General features: G+C 18.2%; 7 protein-coding genes across 7 annotated transcripts in view; 3 read left to right on the top strand and 4 right to left on the bottom strand.

The window, feature by feature from the left end:
- Positions 1–358: 358 nt before the first annotated feature.
- Positions 359–4,564, top strand: PADL01_1322900 (conserved Plasmodium protein, unknown function; the record flags this gene model as incomplete). The annotated part of the gene is made up of 1 exon (XM_028683773.1): positions 359–4,564. One exon carries the CDS (start codon positions 359–361, stop codon positions 4,562–4,564), a length of 4,206 nt encoding a protein of 1,401 aa, XP_028539918.1.
- A 280-nt stretch (positions 4,565–4,844) lies between these two features.
- Positions 4,845–5,963, bottom strand: PADL01_1322800 (protein BCP1, putative; the record flags this gene model as incomplete). Its single annotated transcript, XM_028683772.1, has 1 exon — positions 4,845–5,963. The coding sequence occupies one exon, from the start codon at positions 5,961–5,963 to the stop codon at positions 4,845–4,847; it is 1,119 nt and encodes a 372-aa protein (XP_028539917.1).
- Positions 5,964–6,798: 835 nt separating this feature from the next.
- PADL01_1322700 (vacuolar protein sorting-associated protein 52, putative) lies at positions 6,799–10,581 on the top strand (the record flags this gene model as incomplete). Its single annotated transcript, XM_028683771.1, has 1 exon — positions 6,799–10,581. One exon carries the CDS (start codon positions 6,799–6,801, stop codon positions 10,579–10,581), a length of 3,783 nt encoding a protein of 1,260 aa, XP_028539916.1.
- Positions 10,582–11,330: 749 nt separating this feature from the next.
- PADL01_1322600 (glideosome associated protein with multiple membrane spans 1) lies at positions 11,331–12,542 on the bottom strand (the record flags this gene model as incomplete). Its single annotated transcript, XM_028683770.1, has 3 exons — positions 11,331–11,866; positions 12,039–12,100; positions 12,229–12,542. 3 exons carry the CDS (start codon positions 12,540–12,542, stop codon positions 11,331–11,333), a joined length of 912 nt encoding a protein of 303 aa, XP_028539915.1.
- Positions 12,543–14,819: 2,277 nt separating this feature from the next.
- PADL01_1322500 (conserved Plasmodium protein, unknown function) lies at positions 14,820–16,076 on the bottom strand (the record flags this gene model as incomplete). Its single annotated transcript, XM_028683768.1, has 1 exon — positions 14,820–16,076. The coding sequence occupies one exon, from the start codon at positions 16,074–16,076 to the stop codon at positions 14,820–14,822; it is 1,257 nt and encodes a 418-aa protein (XP_028539914.1).
- Positions 16,077–17,722: 1,646 nt separating this feature from the next.
- Positions 17,723–19,408, bottom strand: PADL01_1322400 (plasmepsin V; the record flags this gene model as incomplete). Its single annotated transcript, XM_028683767.1, has 1 exon — positions 17,723–19,408. One exon carries the CDS (start codon positions 19,406–19,408, stop codon positions 17,723–17,725), a length of 1,686 nt encoding a protein of 561 aa, XP_028539913.1.
- A 2,175-nt stretch (positions 19,409–21,583) lies between these two features.
- The window catches only part of PADL01_1322300 (60S ribosomal protein L23), a gene marked incomplete at both ends in the record, with an annotated part of 1,046 nt that continues 129 nt past the window's right edge, over positions 21,584–22,500 (top strand). The window contains 3 exons of the mRNA XM_028683766.1: positions 21,584–21,602; positions 21,758–21,974; positions 22,124–22,369. Coding sequence (XP_028539912.1) covers positions 21,584–21,602; positions 21,758–21,974; positions 22,124–22,369 — 482 coding nt within the window. The remainder of the gene's footprint in view (positions 21,603–21,757; positions 21,975–22,123; positions 22,370–22,500) is intronic.

The following is a 22,500-nucleotide window of genomic DNA, read 5'->3' as shown; positions in this document are numbered from 1 at the left end:
ATATATATATAATATATTATGTAGATTGGGAGCCTGCCTATATAATATAATATAATATATTCTTATAAAGTGTTATAAGAATCCATCGTTGTATTAGATATTTTTCATAGTTTGAACTAAAAATATATCTACAATTTTTATTCTTTCTACATATATATTATATATATATCATAAATATTATGTAAAAAAAAAAAAAAATTGTATATGCATATAATACAAATATATATCCATTTATATTTATACTAATAATATCATGATGAAAAAAAAAAGAAATATTTTATCAACTATTTTGTATTTATTGTAATTATTCTGTATTATATATTTTATTCTTTATATATAAAATATTTATTATTTGAAGATGCATAATTTTATGGTAAGAATTAAAGCAAACAATGAGGAGGTAAACGATTTTATAAAATGTTTATTTATAGAAACTTTTTGTAATAGTAATTTTGATGATGACATCAAATTGGATACTCAAAAAAAGAATCAGAAACAAGAGAGTGAAAAAAAAAATAGATATATAATAACTAAAAAGTATGTAGATAATTATATGATTCCATATTTGATAAAAGCTAATAAACATTCAAGAGAAGAGGAAATAAATGAATATATTCATCCATATGACGATGACAATAATAATAATAATGATAAACACAATAATAGTCATTGTTTTGATATGTTTAAATATATTTCTTGTGATATAAATATAAGCTCTAAAAATGTTGTAACTAAATGTAGGAATATCATAGATAATGATGGTTTTAATAATAGAATACAATTTGAATTATATGGATCACAAATATATTTTAAGAATATGATAAACGAGAAATATAAAATAAAATATAATAAATATAATAAAGAATATATAGAATATAATATAAAAGATAAAAGTATTTTACTTATATATGGTGATTGGTATATGTGTGATAATTTGATGAAAAATAAAAGTCCAATTATTTCTATAAAAGATTTATATGAATATATTGAAGAAAATATAAAAAATATTAATGACATATTTAATTGTATGAATGGTAGTTTTATTTTATTTTACATACATTATGATAAAACAAATATAAATGTTTATTTTTTTAATGATAAATTTGGTATGAAATCTTTTTTATATTTTTATGAACAAAAATCAATAATATTTACAAATATGTATGGTCCTTTTATTAATTATAATTTTAATTATATTCAAATTAATAAAAATGAATATATATTTGATGATATGTCTATAAAAGATGATATTAATCTCATACCTACATATGACATATTTGCACAGCATCATAATAATATAGAAAATAATTTTTTCATACATAAAAAAAATTCTGATGATAATTTTAATAATATTAAATTTAAATATATTCTTAATAAAGAAAAAGAAGATCATACATTTCAAAAGAGAACAATAAATGAAGAAATTGCTATAAATATTATGCCACATTATATATACAACTTAATACTTTTAAATGATAATGTAACTGACAAAAAAACAAATAATGATAACCATAAGGAGAATAATATTTTTAATAATGATAACCATAAGGAGAATAATATTTTTAATAATGATAACCATAAGGAGAATCATATTTTTAATAATGATAACCATAAGGAGAATAATATTTTTAATAATGATAACCATAAGGAGAATAATATTTTTAATAATGATAAACATAAGGAGAATAATATTTTTAATAATCATATCATGCTAATAAAAATTTATAAACAATATTGTATTTATGATAATTCATATTATCAATGGAAACCATCTGATGTAGATCAATTTAATATTTTAAACTTTCAAGATATATTACTTTATTTTGAAAAAAAAAATATCTTTAATAAACAAGAAAAAATATACTTTTTACATACTATAAACAAAATAATACAAGATATAAATGAACACACTGTTAAACAAAAAGAAAATACAACATTCTCTCAAAATAATAAAAATATTATTCAATATATAAAACTAAATAATGTTTTTATTAACTTATTCATTATCTTATTAAATCATATTATAAGTCAGAAAATCAAACAATTTTTTCACCTGACTTGTTCAGGCAAAAAGCAAGACAAAATGGAAAAAATAAAAAAAAATAAAAATAATGAAGAAAATAAAAATATTGATGCAAACATAAAAATTGATGCTAACATTAAAATTGATGCTAACATTAAAATTGATGCTAACATTAAAATTGATGCTAACATAAAAACTGGTGCTAATTCTGATGAGTCACATATAAATAACAATATGAATGTCAGGTATTATCAATATAAAGAAAAAAAAGAAAGAGAAAAATGCATAGGTATATTTTTTTCTGGAGGTATTGATTCAACCCTTTTAACTATATTAACCATAAAAAATTTCTTTCATTTTTATGAAGATGGATATATTGAGCTTGTTAATGTAGTATTTAATATAAATGCGATAGATAGATATACTTGTTTTTTGTCTTATGAAAAAATAATTAATATATTTCCTAATTATGATATTCGATTGATTCTTATTGATGTATATGCAGATGATTTATTAAAATATGAGAAAATTATATATTCGCTTATATCTCCTAATAATAAAATTATGGATTATAATATATCGTCAGCATTATTCTTTGCTAACATGGGGAGAGGTTTTTTATGTCCTCGTAAATTTTTTGAATCAGATGAATGGCAAAATATAAAAGAAGAGAATATTATGGATGTATTAAATATAAGTGATATAAGTACGAGTGACAAACATACTAGTGATAATAATTTATGTGAAGAAAATTCTTTTGACAAGAAAATAATTGTAAAAGAAAAAAGAAAGAAAGAGACTACATCATCTAAAAATATAAATATATTATATAAATGTAGGATATGTAAATATGTAATGAATAAAAAATGTGTTCATAAATGTTGTTCTATGTGTTGTAAAAAACTACGATATATATGTATCAATGAAAGGATGGATGATAATATTGATAATCAAACTGATTCAAAAAGATGCGATAATATTAATAATAATGATGATGAGAAGGATTTCATCGGGATGTATGAAATCCACTATAATAAACAAAATAGAAATAAAAAAAATATTTATTTAATTGTTAAAAAAGAAAGAATACTCATCAACTTTGAATTATTTAGAGAATGCGTAATACATAAAGATAAATTATATGATTATAAAAAAATAGGACAGCTCTTTGAAGAATTTAATAAAGAATTAAAAGAACAGAAAATAAAAAAAATCAAAAAAACACAAAATGAAGAATATAAAGAAATAAATGAACATGGAGAAATTATAAAAAATAATAAACATTTGTCATGTGATGAAGAATATAAAGAAATAAATGAACATGGAGAAATTATAAAAAATAATAAACATTTGTCATGTGATGAAGAATATAAAGAAATAAATGTACATGGAGAAATTATAAAAAATAATAAACATTTGTCATGTGATGAAGAATATAAAGAAATAAATGAACATGGAGAAATTATAAAAAATAATAAACATTTGTCATGTGATGAAGAATATATAGAAAAAGATTTTATTGATCAATTTGCATGTGACAAAGCTGATAAAAATGAAAAACACAACATTGAAAAAATAAAAAAATTATTTTCGTCAAAAGAAAGTAAAAAAATCAATCAAAATAAAATGTTTATAAATGGTGACCCTATATATGATGATTCTAATGAAGACAGTAATGAAAATGAAAAAAAAAAAAAAAAAAAATTTATTCATAATGATGACCATTTGAATTATTTTAATAAAAATATGTATTATCCATATGATAATAAAGAAGAAAGAGAAAAATCTTTTTATATTTGTAATCATGAATTATTAATAATAGGTAGTGGGGCAGATGAATTATTTGGAGGATATTATAGACAAAATAATTTTAATAAAAAATTAGCAAAAATAAAAAAAAATTATAAAATGTGTGAGATGATTAAAGATATTAGAAGAATCTGGATAAGAAATTTATATCGTGATGATCGTGTTATATCATTTTCAAGTTTAAAAAAAAAATATATTTTTTATCCATATTTAGATATGCTTATGATTAATTTTTTATTTTCTTTACCGTTTTGTATTATTGAAAGACCCATAGGATATATTATAAAAAATGAAGATAACATAAAAGGAGGAAAGGAAAATAAAAAATTAAATTATGATGATAAAGAAATTCTTCTGATAGAAGAAGAAAAGGAAGAATTATATAACATATTAAATAAAAAATATATAGATGAGGATATTTTAATATATTATGAAGAACAATACAATTATATTGATTCATATAAATTGAATGAATGTTATAATATATATGAACGTATGAAAACTCAAAAAATGAATAAATGGATTCTTAGGATGTCTATTTATTTTTTAAATTTTAAAGACATTATGTTTTTTAAAAAAAAAGCTATACAATTTGGTTCCAAATCAAAAAATATAAAAAGATATATGAAAGAGTTTTTATCTTTATCTTTATCTGCTGAAGATGATCAACAAAATTCAAGGGATGTTTTAACTGAAAAAAGTGGAAGAGACAATTACATATTATTATCATAAGAAGACATTTTAAAATGTTAGGCCTTTCAAATTTTTTTTTATAAAGCTTTTTTTTTTTTTTTTTTTTTTTTTTTTATCACTCAAAAATATAAATGTAAAAAAAAAAAAAAAAAAAAAAATATATATATATATATATAAATATATATGTGCACATATATAATGAAATATATCATAAAAGAAAAAAAAAAAAAAAAAAAATACACATAATATATATACACACACATATATATATATATAGTGTAGTACCTTATATTTCATATATATATATTTTTATTTTTTATCAATTAGTAATTGAACTTATTGTTGTTATTACATCCTTGACGATAGTCATAGGGACGAGAAAAAGAATCAAATACTCTTTACACGCGAGTTCCTTTTTTTGGTCTTTTTGAATTTCAAAAAATTTCTTTATATTATTATTATTCCACATAACATAATGAATACATTTATTAAAAAAATATTGTTCTTCATAATTAGAAAAAATTAAATCATCATTTAAATTTTGTTTGTATGCTTTAGTATAAAAAAGTAAGTAATCAAAAAAATAGAATTTTTTTTCTTCTGGATCAATATCTTCAATTTTTTGTGACCACAAGATATCTTCATAAACATTTTCATATAATAATGGAATTAATTTAATAGGGCAATTAATAATTCTATTAGAAATAATTAAACCTACATGTATATCATTATTTGACAAAATATTTTTTAATTCTTGTATATTATTATATAAATCACCATTATTACTATTATTATTACTATTATTATTACTATTATTACTATTACTATTATTACTATTATTATTATTATTATTGGCAATTTTTTTAATTTTGTTTATAAGAAATTCTTTCAAATTTTTTATTTCATCATACTGATTAATATTAATAACTGTCATAAAAGATATAATATTATCTTTTTCATTTGATACACTTATAAGTTTTCCAATATTTTGTTGTTCACAAATAATATTTAATAATTTATCAAAACAAGTAATATTATAAAATAATTCACAACTTTTTAATAATACATATATATTCTCTTTATATTTTTCATCTGGATCAATAAGTTCAAAATCTACAACTAGATCTTCATCATTAAATTCTTTATCATTCTTATTTTCTATCGATTCATTATTTGTACTTTCATTTATATTTATTTGTTTTATTTTGTTCATGTTGTTTATATTATTCTTTTTTTCTTCTTTCTTTTTTATTTTTATCTTTTTCTTTTTTTTCTTCTTCTTTTTCTTCTTCTTGATATCCTTTTCGGTTTTCTTCAGAACATGTTGTTTTATATTATTACTAAGGTTGCTTTTTTTGTTCATTTGTTTTTTACATTTTTCTTCTTTTTTTATTTGGACTTTATCTTCATTTGACTTTAATTCTTTCTTAATTTTCATTTTAAAATCAACAAAAAAAAAAAAAAATATATATATATAATATATATATATATATATATATATGTATTATATATATAAGGTTTATAAAATGAAATTTTTAATTATAAAAAAATAAAATAAAATAAAATAACATCTATATATAATATATATTATATATATTATATTATTTATATGTATATATTTTTTTAATTACATTTGAATTTGAATGTTTAAAATAAAAATTGAAATTAAGGATTACAAATTAGATATTATATACAACGGATAATATTTTAATAAATATATATAATTAAATAATACATATACATATAACATATTTATTATATATATATATATATATATATATATATATAATATTTAATATTGTTTATATTTATATATATTTTTTTGTTCACATAATTTTTTAATATAATAAATGCCTATTCACATGCATAATACATATATAATATATATAATATACATATAATATATATATATATATATATAATATATATATATATAATATGTTAAGGTCTTTTATTTACATCTCATATAAATATATTTATTTCATTATATACATATATATATTCTCACAAAAAAAATAAAAACTTGTGGCCATTTTATTATCCACATTTATATTCACATATAATAATTATTATTTTGTTTAAATATTTGAAGTATAATTTTTTCTCTTTTAAAGTTAGCTACAGTATTTAAACAGGAGTGTAAAAAAAAAAAAAAAAAAAAATACATATATATATAAAACTTTTGTGTAATAATTTTTTATTATAAACATTTAATTTTATTTTTATGAATATATATATTTATATATATGTATATTTACTTATTTTTTTAATCCATGGAAGGATATGAAGATGTATGCGTTTTGATTAATAAATTTAAAAAGGATAATTATGTTTTAGATTGTTACAAAAAAATATATGAATCGAATAAATGTAAATGTTATAGATCGATTAGAATTAAAGATATACAACACATAATAGATTACAAGAAAGAAAAGAATATAAAAAAAAAGGATGAAAATGAAAATAATAAAAAGGAATGTTATTATAATATTGAAGAGAAGGTTACAACATTGGTAGGAGAAACATCAAAGGATAAAATAAAAACATTATATGATAATAATAATAATAATAATAATAATTATTATTATTATAATAATTATAGTTGTGATGTATTAAGAAATATTTTAAAAAATATAGATAATAAATTATATAAATATACCAATGAAGTTTTAGAATATTTTAATGGACATGATAAAGAAACCTTAAATATAAACAAAAAAATAAATAATTGTAAGGATGCACATATATATATTGACAATATATTAATGAAAAATCATCATGATATAAAAGATATATGTAATGATATTAATAATATTGAAACAATTACAGAGAATATAAATTATAAGTTAAAAAATCGTAAAATAATTTTAGAACTATTAAATACATATATTAAAATAGTTATTATTACACCACAATTAATTGAAGATATTACATATGGAGATATAAATCAAGAATATATAAAAAATATACATATTTTAACTAAAAAAATTGAAAATTGTAAACATTGCTTATATGATATATATCCAAGTATTAAATACTCATATATAGAATTAGAAAAATTAAAAATAAAATCAGTAGATCGAATTTATTTCTTTTTTCTTGAAAAAATAAATCATATGAAAAATAAAAATATTCATATTTATATTATACAACAAAATTTAATGAAATTCTTAGAATTAAATACTTTTCTATTTAATAACAATAAACATGTTTATAATAGTCTTTTGAAAGAATATATTAATGTTATGAATAAAAAATATTTCAACTTATTTAAAAAATATATAAACAATCTAGAAAAAAAATATATTAAAAATAATAAACATTTTACACTTATAAATGAAACAACTTATTTATTTACAAGTAAATATAATACACACATATTTCAAAATGTTATTAATAATAATAATAATATAAACACTGGTCATATAAACACAAATAATATAAACACTGATCATATAAACACTGATCATATAAACACTAATAATATCAATACAAATAATATATATAATAATACTAATAATTTTAGTGGTAGTCATCTAGATATCTTAGGAACTAATATGAATAATGTCACGTTTGAAAATGCTAAAAAAACTATGATGAATTTTTTAGGGTTCAACCCTAAGACTGAAAATATGAGTAAGACAAATGAGGAATCTGATGAAAATGTATTTTCTTTAAATGGTCGACATAAGGTGTTGTATGATATATGTTACTTTAATAGGACTAAAGAAAAGAAAAAAAATGATATTAATAGTATTAATAGTATTAATAGTATCAATAGTATTAATAGTAATAATAATAATAATAATAATGATAGTATTATTATTAATAGTTATAATAATAATTATAATAATAATCATATTCATCATAATAATAATAGAACAAGTGATGAAGATACTTTTGAAGAGAATATAAATACAGAATATCCAGTATTTTTAATTTCAGATACAGATAATTTAATGTATCCATTTGAAGAGATATACAAATCAATAAATAAATTATTTTTTGACACTGGGTCTTTAGAATATTATTTTATATTGAATTTTTTTAAAGATTATGAGTCACCTGATATATTATTCTTAGAGATATATTCAAAGACTATATCCCTTTGTTTCGATTTTATTTATTATTACACAATAGAAACATATGATGTTATATCTTTATATTGTATATATATCATGAATCTGTATTATGCATATATTATATATAGAAGAAATATTATAACACTTTATATGTATATTCAAAAAATCCAAGCATTTTTATGGAACAAAATATATTATATTGTTGAAGAAAATCTTCATTCTTTAAATAAAAAAAAGATAGATCAGAAAAAATACATATCATTAAATTTGGATGGTAAGACAAATATATATCCTCTTGAACATTATCAAAATAAAACATGTCATATGAATAATTCGATAATTGAAAATTTTGATAATTCTACAAATAAAGAAAATAATAACAACAACAATAATAATAATATTATTAATAATAATAATGGAGATAATAGTGATGATAGTCCTTATTATCATCATCTTAATAATTATTGTATCAATAATTCAGACATCCCATTTACAAATAATACATGCATAAATAAATCACAGCAAAATAAAAAAACCCATCTTTTAAATATTAAACAAAATGATATAAATAATAAAAATTTAAATACCCATTTAAATATTCAAGAAGAAAAAAAACATGCACCCAATCTTTCAAGTGATATTAAAACACATGAAGTACATAGTGTTACAAAAAAATTTACAGATTTTTATTCTTCAGTAGTTATATTATCTAAATTATGTTTTGATATAGATACTTACTATAAAGAAAAAATAGATAGACAAAAAATAAATTTCGAACATCAAGAGGAACATCTAAAAGAAAATAAAAATCATCATCACATCAATGTGGTAGATCAAATTGATAAAGTACAGATGGAAACAATAAATTACAATGAAGAGAAGGAATGTAATTTGTTGGATGAAAATAAATTATGCTCTACACAATTTAAACGACATATAATAAAAAATGGTTATGATAAAAATGTAAATGCTGTAAGAGGTAATGAGAGAAAAGAAAAAAATAAAAACAACCCCAATATGGATAGTATGGATAGTATGGATAATATGGAAAATATGGAAAATATGAAAAATATGGAAAATATGGATAATTTAAATGTAGAAAAAAATAAACATACTAATTGTGATGATGATAGTGATAAAATTCTTTATAATAATAACAATAATGATGATCATCTTTTTTATAATAATATTGATTCACATACAAATGAGAATACTCATTTAAAAAAAAAATATGATCAGAATGTATCTATGAAAGAGAAATGTAATAATCACACCGAAACAACAAATAATAGAAATATATTTGATAAAAATAATTATTTTTTAAAATATAAAAAAATTAATAATTTAATATCAAGTTTAGAAGGAGCTTATATAAATACATTAATAAGTTTAAATGATGAAATCTTATGTCCAAAAGAAAAATTATTATTTTATATTAATAACTATTATTATGTTATTTATATATTAAAACAAAATAAATTAGAAGAGAAAATATCTACGTTTGAAAAATTATTGAAAAAACAAATAACAACTTATATAGAATATGAATTAAATATATATATAAAAGATATCATCCTATTTGTAAACAAACATGAACATATTATTAATACAATAAAAGAAGATACATATAAAAACTACATTAATAACAATCATAATTTAGAGGATCATAATTATTATTTATCACATATTGATATTAATTCTATGGAAAATATAGCTATTGAATTTACAACAAATTGGAAATTATTATTTAAAAATATCAGACATAATATTATTAACTCATTTACAAATATTGATAATGCATTTAATATATTAAAATTATTAAATACACATATATTGTTATATTTCACACGATTCTATCAATTAACAAAAAAAATATTTTCTAATACACAGCCACCTCTATATATACAAAATCTTCCATCTGTTGATGTTATCATGATACAAATCAAGAAATACACAAAAAGTGTCAGTAATTAAAGGTAGACACATATAATACAAATGAAAAGAAAAATAAATAAATATAAATATATATATATATATATATATATATATATATGTATATATTTTTTTTTAACTCATAAATTGATTTTTATGTAAACATTAATATATCTTTCATTTCATTTCATTTCATTTTATTTTTTTTTATTTGAAAAAATCTACTTAGTACCACCTTTTAACATTGAATCAAATTAAACAATGATTAATAAAATATTATAAAATTTATGAAAAAGTTAATAGAAAAATTACAAAGAAAAAAAAAAAAAAAAAAAAAAAAAAAAAGATGGAAGAAGGAAAAGAAAAAATATAAATATGGCTAAAAATTGCACACACACAAAAAAAAAAAAAAGAAAAAGGAAAAGAAATAGAAATAGAAAATAAGTTTATCACATATAAATATATATATATAATATATATATATATTATATATATTATTGACTTAATACACATAGAGAAATTATGTTTATATATATATTTATATAGATTTATTTTTTTGGAAAATTTAATTTTTTCAATAAATCTTTTCATATGATATATCTTACCCCTAGTCCAAAAAAACTATTCATATGGTAAATGAAATTTTTCTTCTATATTCGTTGAATTTGTTAATTTGTAGGTACATAAATATAAACATAAATATATAAATATATATATATATATATATATATATATATATATATATATATACATATGTTTATATATTTATTCTTCCATGGGGTAGCCAAATTTTAACATTGTTTGCATGCTGCAATATTTTCTGTAGATGCTTCTATGTCTAGCTCTCCATTTGCAGTTACAACAGCTGGTCCATAATAAGCCATGGCATTTCTTGATTTATAGTATTCATTTCTCATGGCACTTTGTGTTAATTTTACATCGTATCTATGACTTATTGGTTCAAATAATAATCCCCAAATAACACTAAAGAAAAGACTTAATCCTAAAAATAAACAATAGAACCAATCTAAAGAACTAAACAATGCTGTATTAAATAATGTTAATGCTAATACTTCAACAAAAGATGTTGCTATAAAACACATTCCACATAACCATCCCCATGCTTCTCCTGCACCTTCTGAATGATATACTTCTAAAAAGAAACATCCTGATCCATATAAAAATAAACAAAATGCATCAATTAATCTGGAGCTAAAATATAATATCCATGAAGAACCTGCACCAATCTTCTCTTCCATCCAGGGGTCATCAAAATAGTAGGATGAGGCCATCAAGCATATAAGGGACAAACTCCATGATACAGTTCCTAAATGGAAAAAAATAAAAAATAAAAAATAAAAAAATAAAAAATAAAAAAATAAAAAAATAAAAAAAAAAAAATAATATGATATAAACATGTGCACACACACATATATATATATATATATATATATATATATATATATATATATATATTTTATTTTTTTTTTTTTATATACCCATTGATGTGGCTTGTAAGAGAAATTTTGTTCCTGCTCTGTAACCTCTGGATTGCTTAATACTACAAATGGAAAAAAGAAAATAACAAAAGTAATATAAACATGTGCATATATATATATATATATATATATTTTTTTTTTTTAATATTTTCATTTTTGATGTGATAAATATGAAGAGTGTTATATTCACCTGCTATCGTCCTCAGTTAATTGTAAAAAGGACATGATGAGAAGAGTACCCATCAAAAATCCACCTATACTAAAAAGTACCAAGGGCATAGGGGCAGTACCAACACTTCCTGGTAATGCTCTCAAGAAATTTAATATTCCTAAAGGATTTTTTCCAATTATAGTTATTGCACCAACTAATAATATATAAGAAATAAATTGTATCAAAAATCCAACACGTAAATTAAAATTCATAAAAAAATCCCAAAATGGCTCAAATTGAGGACCACGTCCTTCTGGTGCTTCCCCAGGTCTTACAACATAAGTAAAAAACATTTTTCACAAAAATATATAAATTGAATAATTATTATATAAATAAATCAATCAATATATATAAATATATATTTATATATATATATTTGACGGTATGGTGTCTTTACTTTTATATAATGCAAAAATTAAGAAAATCAAATATAACGGTTTTAACATATAAATGTAAGTATATATATATATATATATATATATGTATAACGGAAAATATATAATATATATTATATTATTATTTCATTTATAATATATCAAATTTAATTTTATTCGGACAAATTTTTTACTAAATATATACACACATTATAAATATTTATAATTATGTGAATTTTTTTATTTCATCTTTTTTCCAAATATATATAAAAAATATATAATTTATTCTGTCCACTTTTTCATTTATGTAAAAATATATATATATATATATTTACTGATTTTGATTCATTTAAAATGTAATTAAAAATATATATATATATATATATATATATATTTATTTATTTACATGTATTTTTTTTTTTTTTTTTTATTATTATTATATTTAATTTTATTCTAATGTGTGTTTCTAAAAATATAAATATTATATATATATATTTAAATTTTTTTTTATAAAATAGACGAAAGTGAAAAATGACTAATGTAAAAAATATTTTTGGATACATAAATACATATAATAATATATATATTATACATACATATATATTTATATATATAATATCTACAAAAGTAAAATATATATACACGCAATAGCGCTAGTTTTTTGTAAATATATATAATATATATATAATACTATTTGTGAAATTTTATATATCTGTGCATTTTTTTTTTTTTTTTTTTTTTTTTTTTGTTCTTAAATATTTTTACTTATTTTATATATATATATATATTTTCCAAAAAATAAAATAATAATGTATTAACCAAAAAAAAAAGAAAAAAAAATTATCCTTTTTTTTGAAAGTCCTTTTTACATATGTGTATATATAATATTTATATATAATTTAAATCATAAAAATTTTTTTTTCTTTTTTTTTTCATATATTTATATTATTATACATATATATAACACATACATATATATTTGTTACACATATATTTATAGAAACGTTGAAGCCAATTTATATAATTTTTACCATTATTAGTGTGGGTATGCAATACTGGTGCGTATACATTTTAAAGGGAAAATATAATACATATATATATATATATACAATATGTATATAATATTAATAGAAAATGAAAAAATATATAAATTCATATATAAAAGTAGTATATTTGTAATAAAAATAAAAATTATTTTATATTCCTATTTATAATATTATATATATATTTTATGTGTACCTATTTTAATACTCCTTTTTGGCATTAACAAGAATATATACATATAAACATATTATCATTAGAAACATAAAAGACCTAAATGTGTGCATTGTAATTTCTTAAATGAAAATTATTTTTTGTGTGTATAAATTTTAGCATCTATTATATAATATATATATTATATTCTGACTTGGTCAGGTCTTTTTTTTTTTTTTTTTCTGAACTGTTCAGGTTTTCATTTTTTGATATATTTATATCACATATGCATATATATAAATTTTGACATTTTTTTAATATAAAATAAAATGGAACTATTGTTTCTTGTTTTTTTTTTTTTTTCTAAAAGAAAAAGATACAATTTTAAAGATATAACAACCACAAATAATCTGATTTTATTTCTATAATTGTTTTTGATTTTCGTCACCGATATGCTTGTACGATTTTGTCTAAATATAGACATATTTTTTTAGTATGTCCACATATACACATATAGTAATATTCCTATGAAAATGTATCATAACCATATGAACATTATTTTGTACATATATATTTAAAATTAGACAAATTAAGACTTGAAAAAATAAAAACACACAATATGTGTTTGAATATTATGTTTTATTTAAAAATGAAAAATAAAAAATAAAAAATAAAAAAAATCCATAAATAAATTAAATTAAATAAATAACATATTGAAAACAAAAAAAAAAAAAAAAAAGAAAAAGAAAAAAGAAAAAGAAAAAGAAAAAGAAAAATAAAAAAGAAAGGAATACATAAAATGGCCATATATATATAATATATATGTTTATATTTGAGCTTTTTTTTTTAGGGGGAAGGGTATAATTGGATGAATATTTATTCATAGGGAATAATATTCCCATACACAAATACATACATATATATATATATATATATATATATATATATTATCATTATTATAATTTATTTATTGACCCATACATTTTATTATAAAAAAAAAAATTAATTTTCATTTTTGGGAAAATTAGGTGGTTGCATATTTTGATTTTTTAGATTTTGTACTTGTTGCAATATTTCATGTAATTTATCTTTTGGTGTATTTTTAATGATGGCTAGTTGTTTTTGTTTTTGCCTGATTTTATCTCTAACAAATCTTAATCTATCTTCGGAATTTTGCAACATAAGAGCATCGTATCTATCTACAATCATAAGATGGAAATCGAAAGCAGCAAAAGAAGCCATTTGAACGAATGCTTGTCTTTGTTCAACATCTGATGGATCAATTTGGAATTTTTCTAATTTAGCATCAATAGATTCTTTTAAATCATTTCTTAATTTGATATTCATAGATGCAAAGGATTGATCGAGTTGTTCCATTAATTGTGATTCCATATTGGAACATTGTGTATGTATTCTAATAATTTCATCTATAATTTTTAAACTTTCTTCGGGTTCAACTAAACCTTTTTTATCTTCTATAGGTGAAATTTTACCTAAAATACATGGTTCTTGACTTACAATTTCATCAATAATTACACGACCTCTAACTAAACCTTTAACAGCAAGATTATTACCTACCTTTGTTACATCTTTAATTTCTGCATATATAGCTAAAGGAGCTAGGACTCCTGTTTTATGATTAAAAAAACACATTCCAAATATTTTTTTCTTTTCTCCATTTATAACAACTTCTCGTGTCATATTTTTAAATATTTCTTCTACATGTTCTCCATTAAACTGCATATAATCTTCAAATCCAACTTGCAAAGGTGATGGTTCATTAGACATTTCTTCTAATAGAATCGGAAAAAATCCCAAAGTATTATTTTCATCAAATTCATTTATCCATTCATTTATCCTTCCTTTAACATTTCGAGGTACATCTTCAATTAATGGTTTTTCTGTTAAATTTATTTTATAATCTTCTGCATATAATACATTTGAATTTCTTGCCTTATTTCCATTTGAATTATGTATATTTCTTTTTTTTTTTGAAAAAAGATGCAAATTCTTTCCTCCATCTATAAAAAATGTCTTACTCTTATTTTTTATTCTCTGTTCCATATGGGAGGGAAGCATATCTGATGTTTTTTTTTTATTATTTATTTTGATTGATTTGCCATGTATACTATTATCACAAATCAAAATGTTTTTGTCATTTGTAAGAGAATTTTTGTTTAAATAAATACCCTCAATGTGAAATATATAAAAAATAAGTACCAAAAAAAAGAAAAGGAAAAAAACAGTATGATTCTTCATATCGTTAAAAAAAAAAAAAAAAAAAAAAAAAAAAATTAACTGTGAAATGATAAGACGATAGGATACACAAAATGTTAATATATAAATGATATATAAATAATATATGTATATATATTATTTGAAATTATTCAAATATAAACTATTAAAACAAAAAAATATGAAGAACAAGGTAAAAATTATTTCCGCTATGTTTTACATTTCCAAATTGTGTTTATTATATATAAAAAAAATAATAGAGTAATAATAATTAGAAGTCTCAAATAAATAAACAATTAAATATATATAAACATATATGTATATTTATATATATATAAATATATTTTGTTTATTTATTTTTCCATATGTATTAAATTTTTGTATAGTTCTCATTTTTATTTATTTTTTAATGTTCCTTTAATAAATTTCAAGAGTTGTATATTATATTCTTACTAGAAGGCTTTCAAAAATATTTTGAAACTATAAAAATATTAAAAAAAAATATTTATATGTAATATATATATATATATGTGTACTATTTAAAACAAAAAAAAAAAAAATTAAGAATAGGTACCTTGTTACAATTTATTATTATTATTATTATTGATTAATATATACAAATGTACATGTGAATTATTTTTCTCTTTGGATCTTATAAATATTTTATTTTTTTTAATAATTTCATATTGGAGAAAACCATTTTTATAAGTAAAATTCTACAACAAGGAAGTTTTTCTTTTAGAAAAAGTTATAGATAAATAAAAGGAATAATTTATTATTCACCAAAAAAGGCATTACATATATATATTGAAATAATATTCCTTATTGTTTTATAAACTTTTTTATTTTTGTGATAATTTGTATATGCCTATTTAAGAACATGTAATTATTAAAAAGAAGAGTAAAATATTCTGAATGTTCATATTTTTTTTTTTTTTTTTTTTTTTTTTTTTTTCTCATTTTGGCTAGTTTGTCCATGAATAATAAAAGAACAAATTGGAAATAAAATATAAGAATAATAAAATAGTTACACATATATATATATATATATTAATTATTTGTACTATGTCATTTTCTTTATTTTACATTTTTTAATATTTAAAAATTTTTGACATTTTATTTAAATACTTTTTGTTTATTTAATAAAACGAATACTTAACAAAAAAAAAAAAAAAAAGAAAAATTGAAAATATACAAAAGTATATAATATATATATATATATATATATATATGTATATAAATGATACATTATATTATGAATTTATTTTATTTTATTTTTTTCTTTTTTTTTTTGGTTACTATCAAAAGGAACATAAGATATATAAAATTTTGACAATATTAAATATTATATATTATATGTTAAATATTATATATTATATATTAATAAATACAAAAAAAAAAATATGAAATTATAAATAAATAAAAAAATAAAATAAAATCACATAAACAATATTATATGGAATGATGAGATTTATATATTCTTTTAATTTATTAAGGAAAAAAAACAAAAGGTTCAAATAAGGTCTTGCATTGACCACAACATAGATATGGATGTATGAATAAAATGTGTGCATTTAGAAGGGGAACATATATACACATATAAAAAAAAAATATATATATATATTTATATATATATATTTTTTTTTTATCATTTCATAATTTTAACGTATTTATGTTGAGTGTTGTGTGTGAGATTTATTTTGGTCATTCAATGGAAAATAATCCATGTAGAAAATTTTTCTTACATAAAGAATTAGAGATAAGAGTATAGTTAATGCCAATAATAGCCATAAACTATATAAATTAAAGAATGAAACTTTTAAGAAGATATTTTCTTTTTCTCTATATTCATTAAATGTTCTTGGTCTTGATGTTGTTAAATGAGATGGGCATTTTGATTCTACAAATGCAATTTGATTTTGTTTTAAATCAAAAATAACTTGTTTATTTTTAAAAAAGGTTAATCCTAGAATAGGTTTATTATTAACTTGTTTTTCTAATCCTTTACACCAGAAAGTTTCTTTTTTATATAGATAAGAACTTGGTTTCCATATCATTTTATAATTATTCGACAAAGTAATATATAAATTTGGTAAGTGTTCTAAACTTTTCCAACATTGTACTCCATCCACTATTTTAATACATAAATTTTCGTTTTGAATAATATTTTTTAATGCTGTATTAAAATCTTCAAAATATACTAATGGTTTATTTAATGATTTATTTGTTATTTTTAATCTTTTATTTATTTCATATACATTAGTCATATCTTGTATACATAAAATATCTAGATAATAATTTATTTGGTTATAAAGATTTTCTGGAATATGTGTAAATGTACTACCTGAATCAACTAACATATCTAATTCTTTTTTATCCATAATATTAGTACCATATATATCTAACCCATATATTTTTATGTAATAATAATATTTTCTAGTAATAGCTTGCCACACGATATCTTCAACATTATTAGATACACTTGCATCTTTGGAATTATTCATATCATCAATATTTTTATCATTATTTTTATCATTATTATTGTCATTATTGTCATTATTGTCATCATTTTTTTTATTATTATTATGATTTGACTTTTCAATTTTTTGTTTCTCCTTTTCTTTGGACAAGAAATACTCAGGTTCATAACCACCTATGATTAATTCACCTCCATTCTCTGACACACATATAGAATATATTGGTCTTAATGATGGAGTATGTTTAAAAAGTAAGTCAACAAATGTTGGAACTCCATTAGGTTTTGTCAAGCTAAAACCTAGAACTCCTGTAGCTTGTTGATGTAAAAATAAACTCTCTTCATGCATATGACATCCCATTAATTTTTCAAATGATATTTTTTTTTTATTATTATATGATGCTAAAGTGACAATATCTGAAAAATAAAAACCATATATTTGAGACCCTTCACAATATGATTGAAGATATTCACATTTATTTCCTACACATTTTAAACCATAAGGACAATTATTATTATTACAATATAAAATAGATGATGTTTTTGAATAATTCAAATTATATGGTTTCTCCATATGAATCCCACAATCTTTACAACCACTACATGGAAAACTTAAAGAAGAAGAACCTGTATCTAGAATTAAAGATATTCTTTGGGATGGATTCCCTATATCTAGATCTAGAAAATAATATGCATATTCATCTATATCACCATATAATTTATATTTATATAAATCTGAAGAAATGCTATCCACATTATTAATTACAGTTTCAATCTTATTACATTTTATTACACTTACATTTAATACAAAAAAGATACTCACAAAAACAAAACAAAACAAAACAAAAAAATTTTCTTTCCTTAAAAAATAATTATTCATTTTTTTTTTCGTTCAGTTGTATAAATAAATAAATATATATATATATTATATATATTATATATATTATATATATTTTATATGTGTGCCTATATGTGGTACTTATTTAACCTACTATGAAAATTAAATGAATAAAAAAATAAAAAAATAAAAAGGTTTGTAAAAAATAATATGATTTTTTTCAAATAATAAAAAATGTCATGTTTTTTTTGGCTAGCTAACATATATATATATATATAAATATATCTCAATATATATATATATATACATTTATTTTACAAAAAAAATGTTCTGTATTATCATATAAACTTTATATTTAATAGAACAAATCAGACATAAAAAAAAAAAAAAATAAAGTTAATAAATAAAAATATTTTTTTTCCCTTTTTTTTTTTTTTTTTTTTTTCCTTTTTATATTTGTATTTATTTCTATCCATTGTCCACTTTTTAAGTTGTTTATATTCTACATAGTTTATATATGTTACAAGAATTAATGTCTTTTTGTATATACTTATATTTTTATGTTATATTTTTTTATTAATATAAAAAGATATACGTAGCTTAGATCATATCATATTTTAAAAAAAAATATATATATATATATATTTATATATATATATGTGGATTTAAAAAAATTACACACAATAAAAAAATAAAATAAACACAGGAAAAAAAAAAGTAATAAATATGTTTTAAAATATGTATGGATGTTAATGAATATAAAATAAATTATAATCAAATATATATATTTTCATACAAATGCTTTCAAATGTATATTAACTTTCAAAAGGATAAAATAAATAAATAAATATATATATATATATATATATATATATATATATATATGTATGTATTTTTTTTTTTTTTTTTTTTTCTCTTTTTTACTCATTCTTATTGTTTGAATGATATATTTTATGTACTACAAAAAAAAAATAACTTTGTCATATTCATACATAAACATAAAAAAAAAAATATATATATATATATATATATTTTTTTTATTTGTAACCATAAAAAGATAAAACTTGAAATTTACAAATTATCACTATGGCATATATATAATATAAAAAATATATATATATATATATATATGTACATATATATTAATATAACATTTCGAAAAAAAAAAAAAATAAAATAAAATAATAAATAATATATATATTATATGGTTGAATATAAAGACTTCAAAACAAAAACAAAAAAAAATACATACATATATATAATATATATATATAATATATATAACATGTGGGATAGTATATACAAATATATTTATAAAAAAATAAAATTATATTCTTATATAATTAATATTTCATATATTTTATAATTTATATTTATTTAATATATGTATTCTTTTTTTTTTTTTTTGCATTTTTTTTTTTTTTTTTTTCTCACAATAATTATCCTCTCATAGCTAAAACCCCTCCACCCACCTTTTTGAATGAGGCAAATTAATGTAATGAATATATTATATATATATTATATATATATTATATATATATTGATATAAATATATATTAATATATATATATAAACATATTAATAATGAATAGCTTACAAACAATAGAATATATATAATAATATATTATTATATATATATATATATATATTTTTAATTTAAAACACTCATTTATATTTCTGGGTAAAAAAAAAAAAAAAAAAGAAGGAAAGGAGCCGCAATGACTTCAAATATAAAATATACATATTTATAAGAATTATATATGAAAATAAATCACAACAATAAAAATATTATATATATATATAATATATATGTATATATATTAAGATGATTTTCTTTTTTTTTTTTTCCTTATTATAATAAATAATCAATCTCTTTTATTGAAAATAGTATAAAAAAAAATGTATTATATATAATATATATAATATTATATATATAAATATCCCTTTATATGATAATTTAATAATAATATATTATATATATATATATATATTTTTTTTTTTTTTTTAAATTAATTTTAAGAAATATTTATTTATATATATATTAAATATATATAAAGGAACATTTTCATTTTAATAAATAAATATAAATAATTTTTATATTTAAATATAGAAAATAAGGATTATATTATATTATATTATAATTATTGAAAACAAACTTTTTTTTAATATTTATAAAATTCTTTATTGATTCGTATTTATATTTAGATATTTAAAAAAATGACACAATTACAACAAAGTAAGTTCAAAAAAAATAATAAATAAATAAATAAATAAATAAATAAATATATATATATATATATATATATATATATATATATATATATATATATATTCATTTTATTTCCATACATCTCTTTATATATATATATATATTTTTTTTTTTTTATATAGAAAAGAGCAAAAATACAGGAAAAAATAAACAATCCGTTAATGTTCTTAAAAAAGGAGTTGTAAAATCAAGTGATTCCAAAAAAAAAGTAAACGTTACAAAGAAGGGAGTAAAAAAAACATTAAATAAAAATGCATCAAAGAAAAAATTGCTTAAAATGAAAGATGACGATAAGGATTCAAAGAAGAAAAAAATGAAACTATCTATTCGTTTTAAAAAGTAAGTATTTAAAGGTGACATGTATATATATATATATATATATATATATATATATATGTATATATATGTATATGTATGTATTTATTTATTTATTTATTTATTTACTTGTATAATATATCTATACATGTATATATTAATTTTAATTTTAGGCCCAAAACTTTGAAATTAGCAAGAAATCCAAAGTGCCCAAGAATTGTAAAATCTTGTCATAGTAAAGCATTAGACAAATATGGATTAATAAAATATCCATTAACATCTGAAAAGGCTATGAAAAAAATCGAAGAAATAAATACTTTAGTTTTTATATGTGACAAAAGAGCAAATAAGAAAAACATAAAAAAATCTGTAAAAAATTTATTTGGCATCGAGTGTGATAAAGTTAATGTCTTGAACACGTACGTATTACCAAATGAAATAAAATAAAAAGAAAAGAAAAAGAAAATCAAAAGAAAATGAAAATAAGATTTACACATATGTATTATTTATATATTTCCATTTTATAATATATTCATTTTTATTTTATTTT

This window comes from Plasmodium sp. gorilla clade G2 (genome assembly GCF_900097015.1).
Source record: "Plasmodium sp. gorilla clade G2 genome assembly, chromosome: 13".
In the NCBI taxonomy this organism is placed as follows: Eukaryota; Apicomplexa; class Aconoidasida; order Haemosporida; family Plasmodiidae; genus Plasmodium; species Plasmodium adleri (nom. inval.).
This window is presented reverse-complemented; position numbering and strand designations above follow the sequence as displayed.